This window comes from Phoenix dactylifera, chromosome 3, assembly GCF_051530095.1.
Source record: "Phoenix dactylifera cultivar Ajwa chromosome 3, Ajwa_hap1_PhDact_Kaust_v1.1, whole genome shotgun sequence".
Lineage (NCBI taxonomy): Eukaryota > Viridiplantae > Streptophyta > Magnoliopsida > Arecales > Arecaceae > Phoenix > Phoenix dactylifera.
In genome coordinates this window covers 53,995,104-54,011,167 of record NC_143192.1, presented here as the reverse complement: position 1 = coordinate 54,011,167, position 16,064 = coordinate 53,995,104, and the positions used below count along the sequence as shown (strand labels likewise).

The window sequence follows — 16,064 nt, the reverse complement described above, 5'->3', positions numbered from 1 at the left end:
ATGCCGTTTGATTGGTTTTTTTTCTTTTTTTATGGACCAAATTGAGCTTTTGCGTCAAGCTCTGATAGCTGAGAAACCCTGCATCTTCCTGTCCGGCAATCTTAAGATGCTCTGAAGGAGTTGAGAGCAGGTTATGCTTCCAAATGTAACTCGAGGCTTTCAGATTTCCAACCACACCTGTCTTGAGGCCAATCCAACACCATCAGCCATCACAATTATCCACAGTTTCTATCTGCCAATTCTGCATATGAAGGGGATGTACGTTCGCAATCATAAAATCGAAGCTGCTGCTCAACAATTCATTAAAGCATCGACAAAAATTAAACATTTCACGCAATCCGAGAAAGCAGAATTGACTGTTAAATCCTGAAAGGTATACCAACCACCCAAAAAAAAACCAGCTTGTTTGCTCCACTTTACCTGTTCCCTTTTGACTATAAAACCTCGAGTCGGCAATCTCTACCTTGTAGGATGCTTTGATAGATCTCCATTGGTTCACCGCAAAACTAACGCACTTGATGTGGTTCCTGAAACAGAAAAAGAATAGCTTAGCATGGACTTTGAAAGGAACTCCGACAAATTCTTTTTTTTTAAGGGAGGAAATCCAATAAATTTCAAATGAGAGAAAACACACGTCATTAACTTCTAGAGTTTCCATGCATAATCATGATCACACCTATCGAGCCTCCTCCACATATTCAAGTTCAACTTTATGAATCCTGGTTCCCCCATTGTTCCTAAATCAGGCTAACTCTAAACTTACTGCCAGCTTTTCTCTGACTATTCTCCCGACTTCAGCTTAGATTTTCTTCCCCTTTTCCTAATCCTTCAACAAAGGTTAAGAGTACCTCTCCCTAACAGAGGCTCCTAAAATTTTTAGTGTACATGTCCATACCATCAAGCAAGGTATGGTGTATCCTATTGATCAACTAGTAAGAAAATTTGAGGGAATTTTCAAATTTCAAAGATCAGATAAAAACTTAGATGACACTACATTTCGACCTGTAATTAGAAAATCAGAGACAAGAAGAAAAGGGAAACTGAAAAACAAGTTAGTGGATTAATTGATACAATCTTCAATCAACCATTAAAGTTATAAATAACTGAAAAAACGTCTAGTTGAAGGAATTTTGATCTATGTTTTAAAACACAGTCAAATGAGCATTTGAATGATTCAACCTAAACGGGAAGAGAGCTCAAGGGGGATTTGTATTGTTGAAAAAATGGGTTTCAGGCTTAAAGAGCTTGATATGGAAAGATGAATCATGTTCTTAGAAGTGGAGTTTGAAGCAAATATCAGGGCGAGCACAACCCCTGTATCTGAATTAAGAAAAAGAAAATATAGCTGCCACAAAGTAGTTAATAGTCTCACTTCTACAGCACAACTCACATGCTCCAGAGAGCACCATCATTACAGACCAGAATTGCACTCAAACATGCTCCCACATTCTTAAGTAGCAAAAATAACATGAAGTATCTTCTAGGAACACTTTCACATATTCTGGTAGCAATATTTAACTGATATTTAAAACATTTTGCTTTCATATTTTAAAATAAGTGGTGTACTTACTCGAAACATTTCTCATGTCTCGGCAAAATTTGCTTCCACAGCGACATTTAAATGCCTTGATTGGGTGAGTGTGATCATCAAAATCAATTCCATAGTCCTGCAATCAATATACTGTGTAAGAGAAAAACCTCATAATGCTAGTGATTGTACATATTACTTTGAATAGAAAGAAGACAACTGGGCAAAAACAAATTACGAGACTGGCCAGAATATGTATGTCTTTTGATAGAAATCACCCACTCGAAGCATTTACTAATATACCCAAAAAGCAAGAGTAGTAAATTATCAGCTCAAATTGTAGCCTCTGCCCGAGATTCAAAGGTTGGGCTTGCTCATCGAAGTAGTTTAAAAAAGATAGAATGATTCAAGGTTAATCTCAATTAAAATTTAAAATCAACACTCAACCCTGAAAATATTAAAGCTTCGAAGATTTTCAGAATATGGTGGTATAACAAGTAAAATGAGTGCTTCTTTCTGAACTGCTGGATAGTGCAGCAAACATTTTATTCACAAACAAAAATTTGTGACAACAGTATGTGAGAGGTGCAGCCAACTTGACAAAGTATATCGCTCCTTGCATGCTAAAATTTCGTAAGTTCCAAACCTTGCTTCTCGAGTTTCAGTACTAGTGCCAAGCAAGAAATATTTTACATGCAAGTAATAGGCAAGGCATTTCAGGAGGAGCCATGATCTTAGAAGAATGAATGTGTTGGATATACAGTTGCATTTTGCTCGAAAAAAAAAGGAGCTGCTTTATCTTCAAAGATACAATGGAAAGAAACAAGGTAAAGCAGCAATGGAGGGAGCATTGTAGTGAGAGTAAATGAAGATGAAATCACATGGAAAAGCCAAACATAATCAAGCACAAAGAAATCTGCCAGAAAAAGTTAATCTTGCGCATGGCTGGCTCGAGGGACCCGGCTGACAAGCAAAATCCACAGCAATGTTGTCCCAGGTGTCCGAGTGGCCAGCATGAACACTGGCAGTGATACAGCACAGTCTAATATAAATGATACTACTGCCACAATAAATCAGGAAGTTGCTTCCTAAAGGAATATCCTTCAAGTGAAAGGCAACGGCATTCAGATGTCCAACCTCATGGGCCATTTTCCTCATGAAAGACCCAAAAAATTCTGCTATAGTTTATCATAATAGGTCCAAATCAGCCAATGCATAAAGTCTGGCACACATCTAAAATTCAATTTCACCATCTAATACCACCAAGACCTTATCGACCACCAGGGTCCAGGAATGCAATATGTTATCATAATCAAAAGGACCTTGGTGAGGAGAATCTCTTGAGACCAGAGGAGTCTCCTTATTGCATATTGGTTCCCAAGTAGTTCCTCAGCAAAATGCCCATGCAAGTAACATAAGCCTCCATGAATAAGATACTACAATACCTAACCGTCCATCCAACAAACCAGCCAATGGAGAAGCTTTCTCCAACCTATATAGGTTCATCTTTATGAACTAAGGCACGATCCATCAACGTATAAGATCATTTTTCCAATGGTTGTCAATGGTCAGCCTGACATCAAACCTCAATTAGGCTGACAGACCAGCAGACATTCATAAGCAGCCTATATTTAGCTGGGAATGGGCCTGACTTTTTAGACGAGCTGAGCTTCAGAGTTGCTCAACTTGCTTGTGTTTGGCTTAATTAAGCTGGAATTATAGTAAATAAATAGACAGAATATATATTGTCTTAAAAATTAGACAATTTGTATTGAATACTAAAATATCTATAGTACATTATGAAAGAACAATTTTGAAACCCAAAAAATATTGCCTCTTGATCCTGGTTGACGGCTTTTCTGCTGAAAATGCCCTCTGAATTTTTTGGTTTTGGTAGTACCATTGACTCCACAAGTTAAAAGAACCAATCCCCAATCTTGCCATGTTTCTATCCCGATTTAAATATATATTAAAACTAACCGTGGTCCAAATCCCCCACCCCCTCGGATAATTCCCTATGTCATCTCAAATTTGATAAACTTCCTTTTAAAAAATAGCTTTATAATTGGTATCCCTTCTCACATCTAAGTAAAAAGAAATAATAAAAAAGTCACATGAATGAAAAACAAGAAAGCTGATCCAAAATCGAAAAAAAACTCATTTGGATGCATGTCAGGTGTAAAAGGATATTGATATTAAGAGTGGGAAATTTATATTAAGGGTATGTTTGGTTTCGGGGTAGTTTGTGGAAAATAAGAAAACAAGGAAAATAGATTCAACCAAACTTACTATAAACTCAAAAAAAATGAGAGAAGACTGCACAATCTTCCATGAAATGTTTAAATTTTACAGGTTGAAAATTTAACAAGAATATGTAATACAGAAGCTGGAACTTATATATACAATAAGATCAATAGCTAAATTTTGGAGGGTGAGCCTTGCTGCAACAGGAAGGTTGTTTCATTGTGACCTAGGAGTCACAAGGAAGGACGGAAACATGTTCAATATTTTTATAACCATGCAGCAAAGGGTTTTTCAATCCTGTTTACTTTTATTTGGATGTTGATTTTTGAAGTGTAACCTCGTTGATCAAATCACCCCTTCTTCCTTTCCCATTGCATCACTCCCTCACCTCTTCACCGCTCTTCCCTCTTCTTCCCCTACCCATCCTCCAAACAACAAAGATTTAACCCCCTGTAACTCAATTGCATTCACCTCAAGCCACAAGGAACCTGACGTGCAGTGCAATTTGAGTTGCAACAGCCATAGATGGCCATAGATTCTTTCTGAAATCACAATCCTAATAAAAGTTTAAAACTTCCCTAATGCAACCTAAACTTGAAGTAGGATCAGACATCTATCTTTTCTAAAATAAGAATTCAAAATCCACCAAAAAAGCCCAAAATTAAGAATAAAAAAATGCAAGAAATTAGAAAATACCAAACCAACTTTTGTTAATACTTAAAACAAAATGATTAAAAACAAATCAATTACCTAAGCCTAAACTACAGCATTTAATTTGAGAAGATGTGAAGGATCCTTCATTGAATATCTCAACTCTTTCAACCAAGGTCGGAAGAACTGATACCGAGCACCGTATCGGCTCTCCAGCAGAATAAGTCGGTACGGGCCGTGCCGGACCCATACCGAGAGAGAAAAACGCCGGAGCTAGCGAAGGAGAAGAGAAAGAGAGCAGAGGGAGGGAGAGAGAACGAGCGGCGGCAAACGCTGGCGGAGGGCCACAGGAGGCCGGCAAAGGATGGGGGTAGGCCGCGGACGCTGTCGTGGCTACAAAATTTGAAATTTTTTAACTGAAATCGGCAAGTGATTTGCCGGCTTCACTTAAAAATCCTAAAAATTTTTAATTTGAAAATTTTTAAGTGAAGTCGGCAAACGATTTGCCGACTTCATTTAAAAAATTCCAAATTTTTTAGCCACGCCCCCCTCCGCCGGCACCCGCCGGCGCTCGTTCTCCCTCCCTCCCCCGCTCTCTCTTTTTCTTCTCCGACTCTGGCAGCAAGTCGTTTTCAATGGCGGAACCATGCCGGTGAGCCACCGGCATGGTATGCTAAACCGGCCTGTACCGGACCAGTCCGGTACGGCGGTGGAAAATAGTTCCGGCCCTTTTAGGGCTGGAATCGAGCGGTACAGGCATATCAGTGCGAACCAAACCAATTCGCACCTGTACAAGTCCCGTACCACATTGTACCGGTGAAAATCGAATCAGCTTGCACCAATACGCATGCCCGCGCGCGGGGAACCGCACCAGTACGAACCGGTTCGGTAGGCCACCAATACGCCTACTGGTACCGATTCGGCAGACCATGACCACCGGTTCGGCGGACCATGGTGGGACCGAGCCCTCGGTTCCGCATTCCTTGCTTTCAACCATATCTATACACACCTTGCTTTCAACCACATATTTAACCATAGAAATTTTTCTTTCATTTACATTTTCCATTATATTCAAAGTGTAAGGTTGTTGTCCATGATTAGCTTCCTCAATGGAATAATGACAATTTGCCCCAATGAGCATGAACATTGCGCAAACAAGAAAGAAAGCAATTCCCTCTCTTCATCTAGAGCTCTTCCTTGAGGTTAAAAAAGGGGTGAAAGTAGACACAATAATATTCGTCCGGATCCGTTTCGTATTCGAATCTATCTAGATATAAATGAAAATTTGAGCATCTGACTAATATCCGTATCCGTATTCGTCAAAACAAAAATGGATATGGATAGACAACTATCCGATCCGTATCTAAATATCTGATTCTAGTCATAATCCTATTTAATTTTATATATCACTAACTTTTCATAGAAATATATATTCACATTAACATGCTATTAACTTGCTTTACAATACACTTAAGTAATATATTTGATTTTGTGATCATAAAGTTTAATTATCCAACTTATATCCATTTTTATATTCATACTTTCAGTATCCAATTTATATCGTATCCATTTAAATCAAATATGGATATGAATTTTTGCATCCGACTAATATCCATATTTGTATCTATATTCATTAAATAAAGCAAATATAGATATGGATATACTGATATCCGATCCGATTTCAGCCCTAGATTAAAAGATCATGTAACATATGTGTTACTCATATGCTGCAATGTTCTTTCAATTTAATGAACACATGATTAGGAACGAGAAGGGATCATAGGTGCATGCATACAAAAGAATTGAACACCAGAACAAGCCCCCTCTTACCTTTTAAAGATCTTGAAAATACTTGGAACAGGCAACTGGCAAACAGAAGAAAGGATGTAAAAAAGAATGACTAGAGCAGGGTCATTGTGCAGCTCAAAAAAAAAAAAAAATTGATATTTTAAACACATTCCAGGTTTGCATGAGCTCTAATAATACCATGTTACAGCTAGAGGCCACGTAAAATTGCATGCACTCAGAAATTGCTGTCAAGGGATCAAGCAATAGTAGAACAGAAAATAGAAGCATTAAAAACTAATTGAAAAGGGCGGAAACAACTGGATTGGGGAAATCAAGTTGAAAAAGAAGAAAGATGAGGAATGAATGTGTAGCTAGAACAATCCAAGCATCCCCTCCCTCTCTAATAAATAACAAGGGCTTTTTTCAGTTATCAAGATTGAAATCATCTCAAAAGGTGCCCAATACCAGGATAAACCCAGATATCATTTTATCCTGTCCGAGATAGGAAGTCGAGAAAAAAAAAGATAAGAGCCAAGATTTCCGAGATCTCAAATACTCAACCAATATTATAAGAACCGAGATTTTGGAGATCTTGATTTATATAGTAAAGCTCGATCCACTTCCATTTTAAAAGAATGATTTGAATATTTAATAATAATAACATGGGTTTAAGATTGTAAAAAGCATATTAGAAAATCACAGCAGATATTTTGATAAAATATAGGTTGATATATTAGGATATATCGGTTTGTTTTGAGTTTTGACCAATATGATATGTGAGCATAACTAAACCTAATATAATCTTTCCTAGATAGCTGATTCATCCCAAATCAAATGAACCAGTTGCATGGGATTATGACATTTCAGTACTCAAAAGCATAATATGTTACAAATATGTAATGCTACTTACCCAATTTAATTCCTCAAGAACTTCTATTTTCCTGGTTGTGAAAAAAGCTAGCTGCAAAATAAAATGGACAGATGAAAATAAGTCCAACAAGCGCAAAATCAGGTGATATTGCTGAATCCATAAGGATCTTATTGTGGCAAAAGTATTTCGCTATGCATACATGGTAATAATGGTGGTCAGGAATCTCCACTTCAACTGGTATTCCAATCAGGTTTGCATCAAAACATCTACAACAAAAACAAGCTAAAAGCATCACAACAAGAACAAACAGATGAACACTAAGCATGGACCAAGCATGACTGAAAGTTGAAGACAATAGTAAAATGCTCTGGTTGGTCACTGATAAGAAGAAGTAGAGGAAGAAAATACACTCTAGTTGCACGACAAAAGTGTAAAAAGCAACAGGTAAAGTAAACGACCATGACATGAAAAGACCTCTCAACATCCAAAAAATTTCAAACTCAGCCCATGAAATAAAACTTGAACAAACGAAAAACTAACTTGGATCCCTTTGCCTTATGAAATAAGAGCTAGATAGCAATGTACACTGACAAGATCATATACGAGGCATTAAACACCAGATATAATCCCAACTTGAAAAGACAGAACAGTAGAATGAAAAATGCTCTTCAAAATAATGAAAACATAATTGGCAAACAATTAGACCTGCCAAAGCCTTGCGCCTAAACTATCAAACTTTGGCTAAATGAGTGCCATCCTCAGCCTACAAATTTTCAAATCTTTAATATCTTATCTAGTACTTGATTTACATTCAACTCCAAGAATTTAAGAAAAAAAGATTTTCCATATATGAAACCCAAATTATGATAGAAACAACCCTAAAACCTTGAAGACCAAGCATATAAAGGCACATTCTTGTTCAGCTAGTAACAGGCAGGCTTTAGATGGGCCAAAAATAAGGATGAAAACAAAGAGCCAGATAAAGATGCTTGACATACTCAATCAAAATCATCATCTCCTACCACACCCTATATTATGGCATAGTCAGTTTACTAGCAAACAGCGCTATCCAAATTATTTTCTCATGAACTACCCAAAATGCACCTCCAGCCAATAATTCCTATATCTCGAATCATGAAGTTAATGTGCAATCAGTACATCAAGTTTAGTCATTAACTTGGGTCATCCTGCATGAATTTCCATCAGCACAAGCATTTATGCTGTGATAAAGGAAAACAGATAGGTGGCTGACCTCAAAGGCAGTCATTTCAAATCACTGAGAATCTGCAGGTGTCCAAAACCTTAAAAGCGCAAAACATTAAGATCACATGCACTTCTGAAAAGGTATTATGCAATTAAAATTACGAAGGTGACATGCTGATCCATATAGAAGCAAATGAAGGAACTTATTGTACTCTAAGATTCAACAGAAAACTTGCACACAATATGCTTGCAAATAGCAGCACGGGGTATTAAAAGAATTAGATCTTTGACATGAGTTACCTGTGATTAATAAATCTTGCCACGTTTCCATAAAATGTGGCATCCAAACAAAGGGCTTCTTCATCTTTTAGAACTCCTTCAGTGCCCCAATCTGCATCCATCAGCACTGGATATGTATGTTTTGCATTACCAGTGGTCTGAATGGTTCGATCATACAGCTCCATGTTTGTCAATATTTCCCCAACATATTCACATACAAACGTGCCTCTAGGCAGTTCATCAAGCGTACGGAGTCCCCACCCCTTCCTTTGACCAGTAAAAAACACCTGAAGTAGGGGAAATGTGTTAGACTATAAGTAACAATGACCTGTAAGGTACATTTTATGGGAAACTTATGTTGTTAATCAAAAAGTATATTGTCAAAGTGGGACAATATTTGTGGATGATTTAATGAAAACAGATTCAAACCTGAGGTTGATGACACTTTTACAGTGGCATCTCTGAAAATTGACAAAAATCAGCAGTATGAAACTTCAACTGAGGGTGAAGACTAACCTGAAGATTGCATGTTATGCCTCGCTGAACTACTCGATTTCCACATTCTTTCTTGCATCCGCACTTACTCCAGCATTCCTTAATAAACTTTCTAAGTAAATGTCCCTTACATGGATCAGGACCGACCTCATTCTTGGACCTTTCTAGGGGGCAATCTTTACAGTAAAAGTAATGGTGTTTCTGTGGAGCACAATGCATTGAGATACAGGCATCCAGAAAATCCTTTCTCAGTAGGCCATCCCTTGTGTAGGCAAACTCGCCTCCAGTTTCTCCTGCACATGCACAAGGGATTCTTGCTGCCAAACAATCACCAAAACAATCCGAACAACAACTTTCATCCCCAATTCGAGCAAGTGAAAGATTTATATATGCATTTTGGTAAACAATATTATGTGGTATATAGAAAAAAGATGGCGGATATTGCTCGCTGTTGACTTCATTCACTATGGAGATTCTAACTCTTTCTTCACCTTTAGTTACATCATTTACATCATGGGCTGGTCTTAAATCACCAAGTGCAATCTCTGGCTGTGGAACCACAACCAAACTTCGTGAACTGATATTTGAGCACTCTCCAATTTGCTTCTTTGCCCTTGCATTTACATTATTTTCATGAATTTTCACATTCAGGCAGTGACCATTTGGGCCCTTTGAAGGACATGCAGGCATGTTCCCCAACATATGTTGGATACCAGATCTTTTTAGTGACTCAAGAGTAGGAACTACGTGTATGATATTTTCCTCTCTATCTTCTGAGGATTCAGAACCCAACTCCAGAAAACACCGGCACATTTCTTTCATGATATTCATAAGAGAGAAATTACGATCGAAAATCTTGTAGGATCTTAAACATTTATCCTCTACCATCTTGCATACAGCCTCCATGCTTGGCATATGGAAATCTGGGCGGTCAAGTGCACCAGTGTCACATGTAAATGAAAGCTTGACTTCACCCATAGCTGAGGAAGCTATCTCAACATTGGTGGAAGATTTTTCCTGAACACTTAGAAGGTCGGAGGGGCTTATGTTCTTGTCTGCAGCATCTGTGACAATTCTCTTTCCCCTCCTATCTGCATGTTGTGTTGCGAGTGTCTCAGATGCCTTTTTTTGTGAAGCACAGCCATTTTGCTTTGAAGAACCATCCAAGCCCCGATGCCCTCGATGATCTGAAGAAAACTAGGTTAATCCAATTAAAAATGCCGGCACCATAAAAGCTCAATCAATATGGCAAACAGAAGTGCTTGTAAAGCCTTACCATTTCTAATCTATAAGGTAAAAACTTATAAACAATAAACAACCAAACCAGGCTGACCTATTGGGGAACACACTGACAATTGAAGCTAAATTACTCTGAAAATGCACTTCTCGGTGATGCTACAAAGCTCGACCAAGCAGCAAAAGATTTAGAATCTATACTAGTGAACCCTCCAGAATCACAGGTGGAGGGTTCCATTAAAATTTGTTTATCTCTTTCAATTAAAACCAAATAAAAAAGGTAATATAAGATCACAAGGATTAAATGTCAGGATGCTGTCAACTAATGTTGTCCAAATCAAATAGCTATCAATCTGTCATTAGGTACCACCCCGACAAAAGTCGTGGTATGTAGTTGTTTGACATGAAAGGTAATGTGCATTCTTGTTTCCAAAAAAGCCTTGGGTGGGAAGCAGCGCATCTCAAGGTTCAAAAAGGAAAATGGTTTAGCTCGCAGGATTTAACAAACTGCTGCATATCAAAAAAATACACAATGAGCGTTGAATGGGCCCCACGAACCATGCCCGCATCAACTCGTATGCCGATGGGAATCGCAAGGCATGGATGTGATTCGCATGGGGGAAACTGGATCTAATCCACCACATGATGATGGGGTTGTGCATTGTGTGGCAGTTTACAAGGACCTCCAAGCTGAACTTCATCCTACATGGCCTGAAGATCCGCACACAATATCCCATCTGACGTGGCAGCATGAAATAGGAAGTCCCCAGGAAAAGCCCATAACTGCCTTGAATAACACAATATCCTCATGAATGTCAGGTAGGGGCTTGGTTGGGAACTGCCTTGGGCTGCCTAGCAGTATTCTCCAAGATTTGCATATGCAAATACAGAGGGATAGTACCAGAGTCGAGACTTAATATATATTGTATAGCATCATCCAAAATTTATATTTCAACAGAAAGCAAAAGAACATGAAATGCCTAGATAGATAAATTCACCTTTATCTATAGCAGGAAATGAGACAGGAGGGCATATCATTGCAAGAGGAACCTCAGATGCCAGAGACTGACCACCAGTTGGCCCGTCCATCTGTCTAGCTGCAGCAGCATGACAGTTACCAGTTCCATGTGCTGGCAAGATCACCGTGCCAGATTTGACCTTAGGTTCTTTACAACACATCAAGTCTTCCATTCTCTTATTCACTGGGTGCTTATCTCTCCGATAGGTCAAATGTGAACTTGACTTTGCATTTCCCTGACCACGACTGTTATGTGCAAGCATCAAATCCCTTGACACTCTGGACATTTTCGGAGATGATGCTTGCCCAGGCCTTTCAGATCTCATAGAATGTGGAGGTGGCACAACCTCAGTCCTTTCTGCAGAACCAGGACTGTTATGTGCAAGCATCAAAGCCCTTGACACTCTGGACATTTTCTGAGATGACGCTTGTCCAGGCCTTTCAGATCTCATAGAATGCGGAGGTGGCACAACCTCACTCCTTTCTGCAGAAGAAGGCTCAGATGATGGGAGCTCAGTCCATTTACCTCTATGCTTTGTTCGATGTGAAGCTGGCTCCACCTGTTGCTGAACAGTATGTGACTCAGGTGAAATATCTTCTTTTTTTGGCCTCTCATAAGCATGTATTTCAGAATTTTGCATTAAAGTTGAAGGGCCTTGTTCCTCCTGCCTCGTTCTAAGCTTCTTCCTATAATTCTCAGTCTCATCACTTGAAGTAGCTACTTTTCTCCTACCACCAACATCCTGACCAATTTGGCAAATGGTTTCACACAAATTAGCATAAAATTAAAAAGACATGGGAACTAAATAGTCAAATTGGGAAGAATAAATGGGTTTCCATACAATATCATTTTGCTTCTCCGCTGGATCACTTTTCTTATCCTGAAAATAATTCGACAAGCCAAATCAAAATGTTAATTTGAAAAAGAAAAGACAAAAACCCACTTAATAACGGCCAACCCCAGGTAAGGCTGTACCTTGGACTCCTGCAGGTCAAGAATAGCATCTGCAAGAACCCTGTAGTTCTCAGCTTCGATATACTCCCAGTTGTTCTCATACACTTGCAAAAGCTTCTTCAAGACTGGTTTCGTTGTATGCACAGGAATGCCAATGTCCTTCATCGCATTCAGAGCTTTAGCTATTTGTGGTTTCAGTGCCATTCCGAGCTTGGTACTGCCCAAAGCTGTCTAAGCACACCAAGCCGGCACACCTAGTTGCATCAAAATACACAAAAAATCCAAAATTTCAACTAAAGAATGCAGAATAGTACTCTATCATCAAGAGAGAGAATCATCTCAGCACCTCTACTTTATTTGATCTAAGGCTTGCGTCTTTCTTTCTGTGAAAGAATGGAATGGTAAGATACCACCACCATTATTACATACATTCTTTCTTTTGTAATCCCCTACATGGGCAAAGATTTTTTTTTTCAACTTTTCTTTTACTCTATAAAGAACCACCCAACCATATTGATTGAATGTTTAAGTACTCAAAGCCTCTCGTAAGTGTGGATACAAAGTATCTTCAGACCTTTCCACAACTTTAAATTGATTTTCTATCAGCCTATTCTATTTAATCTAATTCTAGATAGAATCAGTAGACACTATTTTAGTATTTAGGATAGGTAGTGTAAGATAATTGAAAGTCTTGATAGACTTTCCTATAATCTCTTCTTCAAACCTAGGAGCAAAAAAAAAAGAGTGTCCTTTAGCAAGCTTACGATACTAAGAGTTCCGACATCTTACTTAGTTCCGAATCCTAGAATTAACTCTCGCTATTTATTTGATTCAATTGATATCATAAATCAAATAAATGTCCGATCAATCATTAATAAGTAAGGATTACTTCATCCCTATTGGTACTAGGTTGGACCGGTAAACAGAACCTAGATTTTAAGGAAAAAAAATTACAGTTCTTTATAGAATTATGGGTTCTAAAACTCAAGTACCGGCAGGCCTAGTCATTTGCCTCTACTTCTTGAGGAGCAAGAATTTGTCGAGTTAGATCGGCAGAATTAGATATTTCAAGTCTTTTGTTGATCAAGCGAGACCCAGATTTGAACTGGGGATAAAAGATTTGCAGTCCCCCACCTTACCACTTGGCCATGCCACCAAATCTGATCCAAAATGGATAATATTTATTATCCATCTACTATTGAATTTTTTATCTTGAATCCCATTGTACTTATCCCTTTTCAAAAATTAATCCCTATTTTTTATTGGATCCAGTTTATTTATTTTCTTGATTGATTGTATCTCAAAAGACACATTTCCAGTCATAGACCAACAAATTCAGGGCAAATTGGAATCATTAACTATTTTTACTTTACTATTAGTGAATGGTTCTTAAATCTGTACCTCAAATTGTGTTTCCTTAATGGTATAACAAAATTAAATTGATTTACGACTGATCAATATCAATTATTTTCAATAATAAATCCTTTTCAATTTAATTATAACAAAATATATTTGTACATGTAAACCCTAGAATAGAAAGTGTTACATAGATACCGAACTGTTTTTTCTCTTATGTACATATCCCTATAGAGGATTATCATGCTTAATTTTTTCATTGAATATTTTGGATAGAATATAGAAATTATGATATAGTGCGACCTGACTTCTGTTGCCACAAGTAAAATTATGATAGAAAAGATGTGATATGTGGATAGGTACATTGGCACATATTTAATAAATATTACTCCTATTACTATTAGGCAATTCAATCATATTCTATATATAAATCCTACCACCACAAAAAACCCGTGAATTCTTTTTTGAACATTAAAGTGTGCTAGGAGAAGGAAATTCTATACTGCTCCTGATTCAAGTTGAGATAGAAACCATGTTAGAGAAAAAAAAAACAATCAACTGCATGCGCTCCAGGGAAAACTAAAACCTTCAACACATACATGATCAATCCTCATGTCTACTTGCATCAGCACATGGAAAAAAAAAAACCCTCCAAGTGTCAGACGAGCACCATAATAGTTAAGACAAAACCAAAATAGTTAACACTAAACATTCAACTACATACATTTCTTAGATAGATAGAGAGAGAGAGAGAGAGAGAGAGAGAGATCTTTACCTGAAACATCATCCAGCATCAGAGCGAATTACACAGGAGAAAGTTCCTCAAGATTATTTTTTCAAGAAACTCTATAGATTCTTTTTTTGGAAAAAAAGAGGCCGTTAAGCTCTAATCGTACGAGAACCGGAGCCAGATGAGATACAAGAAAGCCAAAAGTGGCAAGACTATCATCTAAACCAAAGACCTTTGATCGAAACAAATAAACAAGCGCTAAAATGAACCAAGAAAAGATCCAAAAAAGGAAAAGAATAAAGCCCTAGAGAGGTAGAAAGCATACCTTTAGAAACCGCGTCTTAGACAAGCATCAAAACCCTAGTTTCCGCAGCTGTTCTCGACCACTCAGCAGCGACAACACGAACCAGAAGAAAGACGCCGATAACATGAAAGATCTCTCTCCAAAAACCCTAGGAAATGCTCGCCGTCGCTTCCCCTACCTCAGGGATCTATTTCGCTCGTAACCCAGGGATTAGCGTTTTGGAGAGCGAGGAAAAGAAGGAGCAATCTTTATCCCTCCATTTCTCCCTTCCCCCCTCTCTCTCTCTCTCACTCTCACTCTCTAAAAGTTTCCCGGCGAGGAATGCACGCACAGAGGCGAAGAGGAAGGGACGTGACACTGCGACAGGGAAACCGTCATTGTCTCCTGCTCCCGCGGACTATCTTTAAATATCTTACTTTTCCAACCCTTAGCATTTTAAGGTATTCGCTGGGCTATGGCCACCGTAGGGTAGTCTGTTCTGGCGGAGTACGGAAACGAATCGGTAGGAGCAGGGAGCAACGCTATTCTAAAAAACCTGCTCATAGAATTCTATGCGGGAACGGACAATAGATTTTGGGCGGATAGGATTTGCCCGAGCGGATAAAGGGGACGGCGGATGCGCCGCCCGCATGTAAGTCACAACTGGAGAGCACGGTGCGGTCAGCTTGGCGGGCAAGGGTCCCACCACATCAACGGTCATTCTGCAATCAGATCTCGACCGTACCGTCCGATCAAGAGGATCCACTGAAGGAAAGATTAGTGTCAAACAAGTCATTACCATCCAATATATATCTTTTTAATTACCATCCAATATTTTTTTGTTTCATAACAATTTTAAATATTCTTTTATTTTATTTTGGAGACTCTCGTTTTATTTTATGTAAAGTGTATCATCTTTTCCATAAAATGATTATGGATCGTCAATTCCCGAGATTTATTTAAAATTATAATCATTATTGAAAATTTATAGTCATTAATGCTGTATTTATTTGCTTTTGGACGCTGTCTTTTATTATTTTGTTCTTAACCATTAAACATTGTAAATAGAGTTCATTGAATATGATTACAAGATTTATTTAAAATTATAGTCATTATTGAAAATTTATAGTTATTAATGCTATATTTATTTGTTTTTGGAGGCTATCTTTTATTATTTTGTTCTTAACCATTAAACATTGTAAATGGAGTTCATGGAATATGATTACAAGTGATTGGCATTACCATGTAAAATAAATCATAGAATTCTCCATGCACGAGCATGACTGATACTCCTAAAAGCAAAATAAAATCTGGTTGGATCATCCAATGCTGAAAGGTCTAAGTGGCATCCACACATCTTGACTAAGAAATTTTTCCTTGCTTAATGATGAATATTTTTTCAGCAAGAATAATGAGCTAAATTTCTG

The 16,064-nt window shown here is 38.0% G+C and overlaps 1 protein-coding gene across 2 annotated transcripts; it reads right to left on the bottom strand.

The window, feature by feature from the left end:
* Nucleotides 1-273: 273 nt before the first annotated feature.
* Nucleotides 274-15,084, bottom strand: LOC120105035 (putative inactive histone-lysine N-methyltransferase SUVR2). 2 transcript variants are annotated; one of them, XM_039117086.2, is made up of 10 exons: nucleotides 14,680-15,084; nucleotides 12,290-12,522; nucleotides 12,156-12,194; nucleotides 11,294-12,056; nucleotides 9,081-10,246; nucleotides 8,586-8,851; nucleotides 7,282-7,348; nucleotides 7,122-7,172; nucleotides 1,571-1,667; nucleotides 274-527 (listed from the first exon to the last, which is right to left on the bottom strand). In XM_039117086.2, exons 2-10 carry the CDS (start codon nucleotides 12,470-12,472, stop codon nucleotides 496-498), a joined length of 2,664 nt encoding a protein of 887 aa, XP_038973014.2. In that variant the 5' UTR covers nucleotides 12,473-12,522; nucleotides 14,680-15,084; the 3' UTR covers nucleotides 274-495. The 2 variants fall into 2 exon arrangements, with proteins under 2 accessions (XP_038973014.2, XP_038973015.2); XM_039117087.2 differs by lacking the exons at nucleotides 7,122-7,172; nucleotides 7,282-7,348 and having other exon boundaries at nucleotides 14,680-15,037.
* Between the last annotated feature and the right edge of the window lie 980 nt (nucleotides 15,085-16,064).